The 3,212-nt window shown below is 35.9% G+C and overlaps 1 protein-coding gene across 1 annotated transcript; it reads right to left on the bottom strand.

Annotated features, from left to right (window-relative positions):
* Positions 1-273: 273 nt before the first annotated feature.
* On the bottom strand, positions 274-2,940 carry LOC125809745 (protein NRT1/ PTR FAMILY 2.10-like). Its single transcript, XM_049489344.1, has 5 exons — positions 2,820-2,940; positions 2,476-2,693; positions 1,740-2,302; positions 1,096-1,637; positions 274-684 (listed from the first exon to the last, which is right to left on the bottom strand). The coding sequence occupies exons 1-5, from the start codon at positions 2,911-2,913 to the stop codon at positions 392-394; spliced, it is 1,710 nt and encodes a 569-aa protein (XP_049345301.1). The 5' UTR covers positions 2,914-2,940; the 3' UTR covers positions 274-391.
* Between the last annotated feature and the right edge of the window lie 272 nt (positions 2,941-3,212).

Raw genomic sequence — 3,212 nt, 5'->3', positions numbered from 1 at the left:
CATAAATTCCCACCAGAAGCTAACAGTTTGATTCATCAATGTAGGGTGCACAAATAAAGAGTTAAGGGTACACAATTAATTTTAAAAAGAAACTATTTAATATCTTTATGTGACCCTTGGGAAAACTCGGTTCATTTGTTTGTTACAAAAAATAGTTCAGTGACATTCCATGATACTTAGATAAAATTGAGTGACTATTTTGGTTTCAAAAATAGCTTAGTGACTTCAATGCAATAAAAAAAAAGTTGAGTAACCATAATAGAAGTCTTACTTTCTATTTTGGGTTCTAACAAAGCATTAGTATTAAATCATGAACAACTAGAGCTTACACTGTAGCCACAACTTACCATACTATTTCTGCTGACTAAAAATTACACAATGTAATTTTGTTTCACATTGCCACTCCTTTGTACTTGTACCATTTTGCACATACAAGAAAATATCCCAAATTCAGAATCTCTAATGCAGCAATGAGGTAATAAAAACAGTCTAATTTCCCTTTGTTAAGATCCTCAGCCAACCAATTTGATGTTTTGTGAACTACTGATGAAAAGAAACTGCTCAAATAACTTGACCCTGCCAATCCAACAAAGAAGAAAGACGCCGCAATGCTCCTCATGTTTTCAGGACATTGTTTGTAGAAGAATTCGTTCTCGCTGATTAATGCAAAAGCCTCAGAAAGACCTGCATTCATTACGAGTATTTGTAGTTAAAAGTTGAAAAATAGTATCTGAAAGGTAGAAATTATGTCTCAACAAGAGTTTCACTTTCGTTCTTGATTAATGAAAACCTCCTTGTCCAGTGCTTTCACAGTTATTTGTTTTTCATAAATCTAAGAATTTCACCTCTGACTATGAAATATGAATGCCCCCGATTGTCTACTGGTGCATGGAGTGGTGGATGGTACATGGACAGACACCCACAACGATGCATGGTGCAAAAGTAAAAGTTTTGTGAATAAAGATTGAATATTGTTACTACTATTTAACAGTATTACTCCTAAAATCAGTTTTTCAACTTCAAATTCTCTATTTCAAGTCGAAGTTGAAAAGATGAGCAAAATTGTAAAACAAACATTGATTTGCAAATGCTCACCTGATAATGCCATCTGAGGTATTAGCCATAGTCCTGACATAGATGAAATTGCACCTTTCTCTTGAGTCATTTGTAGCATTGGCCTAGTCATTGCCAGTGTCCTCCTCCTGTCTTCAACAATCCCTGATATGATCATTGTTACGATCGATAGAAATATTCCAATTCCCATTTTCTGGAGAAGGCTGAAACCATCTTCTTTCCCTGTGAATTTCCGAAGCCATGGAAGTAAAACGCGGTCATATATTGGTAACCAAATGGTTATGCTGAGCATGGAAATGACTATGAAAGATGCTGGTGGGATGTGGAAATTGTTGTGGCCTAGTTGATTGTCACTTTGTAAGGCTTGGAAGATGACATAATTTTGTGATTGAACAACAGAGACATAATAGATAGTTCCAGCAACCCATATTGGGATTACTCTTAGTAAGCATTTCACTTCTTCCACTTGTTGAATGCTACAAAGCCTCCATGGATTGACTGCTGATCCATCTGATGAGTTTATTTGGTCTTCTGGTGTTTTTACTGCTGCTTTACTCAGGAATCTGAAATCATGAGCCCTTTTAGTTAGCCAGTAATTTATCTAACTTTGAGGGTCAATTTACGCAAAATTAACTCGTAACTTTGATGCTGGCAAGTGGAGTTACCTAAACTGATCAGTGTAAGGAAGCAAAGAACTCAAGGAATTGGAAGGCACATAGTTGAATAGGGAGTAACATGGTTGCTCTGGCAGCTGCAAGTGCCTTTTCTTGAATGCAGCCACTAAGACCTGTGCCACACTTGATAAAGGACTACCTTTTGGCACATGCCTGACATAAATTTTAGTACCCACAAAGAAAAGTGCACAAGAAAGGAACATCATAATTGTTGGGATTGCTAATCCCAATGACCAACTGACACTTGTTTGAACATACACAATGACAGTCAATGAGACCATCACAGCAAATGTGTAAGTGAAATAGTACCAATTGAAGAAGCTACTGATTCCTCTTCTTCCTGATTCAGTTTTGGGATCAAATTGATCAGCTCCAAATGCTAAGTTACATGGCCTTATGCCAGAAGCACCAATTACTAGCAAACAAAAGCTTACTAGTAAAAATGTCATTTGTCCTGGTGTTGGACCAACACATACTGGTGCAGGTTCTTGGTTTCCACATATAGGTGGATGAAGCTTTGAGACTGCTGCTGTTAATGTCAGAACTAGCATTCCCTGTAAATTAAAGAAGAGATCTGGTAATTAGAAGGTTTTATAAACAATGGTTTAGTGTGTGTGTGTGTGTATGGTATGTTGGAAGTCATTTTCTAGACAACTTTTGTCCTAGGAAGTCATTTTCTAGTGTTTGGTTACCATAAAAAGATTTTCAACACGATTATTTATTGTACCAAGAAGGAGGACACTGAGGCAAATCCAAGGATGTTATAACGACCAAAGTAAGTATCAGATAGAAAAGCTCCAAGCAAGGTGCCAAAGTTGCAAGTGCCATTGAAGATGTTGACAATATTAGTAGCTGTTATGGTCTTCAAATGGAAAACACTTGTCAAGTAAACCAAGAGATTTGATGAGCTTCCAATTGTTCCCAGCTTCTCAAATGTCTCATTCCCTGCAGTTTTTAAGCATACAACAACAAGTTGGACTCAGCTATATGATGTTTAACATACATCGAAAAGTATAAAATAGTGTCAAGAAAAGGAACAATTATGAGACTATTCACTAATACAAAAAATACCTATGACAAAGGGCATGGCTCTGATTCCTCTATAGTTTATTTCATTTTTTGTTGCTTCTCTGTCAATCTCCTCCATTGATGCTTGTAATGGCATGGTTCTTTGTTACTAGTATATTTTTTTCAGTAGATATGAGCACCAATAGGGAGACGTACATTTATTTATTAATAGAATCCTATTCAATTCGCAATCATGATACTGTTTACCAATAAAAGAAGGAATAACGACTTTTTCTATGCACTATATGTAGATGAATTTACAAAAAAAAATGCTTTTGGGACATGTTGATATGGGGAATTGATTGCCTTTATGGAATCGTTGAGTCTAAATTCAAGGGAATAATAACATTTTACTTATATGCACTAACTATTTAAAAGATAAGCCCATATGCTGTT

Source organism: Solanum verrucosum, unplaced genomic scaffold, assembly GCF_900185275.1.
Source record: "Solanum verrucosum unplaced genomic scaffold, falcon-dt-bn FXZP01000121.1, whole genome shotgun sequence".
NCBI lineage: Eukaryota > Viridiplantae > Streptophyta > Magnoliopsida > Solanales > Solanaceae > Solanum > Solanum verrucosum.
Note: the sequence above shows the minus strand (reverse complement) of the source record. Positions and strands in the feature narration are given on the sequence as shown.

What these genes read in the sequence shown, in the direction of transcription:
- LOC125809745 (XM_049489344.1), bottom strand. Translation starts at nt 2,913, where the DNA reads ATGCCATTACAAGCATCAATGGAGGAGATTGACAGAGAAGCAACAAAA. An exon ending in CCTCAGTGTCCTCCTTCTTG is followed by an intron (nt 2,303 to 2,475) that starts GTACAATAAATA and finishes TTTAATTTACAG; the next exon opens with GGAATGCTAGTTCTGACATT. An exon ending in ACCTCAGATGGCATTATCAG is followed by an intron (nt 685 to 1,095) that starts GTGAGCATTTGC and finishes TAATGAATGCAG; the next exon opens with GTCTTTCTGAGGCTTTTGCA.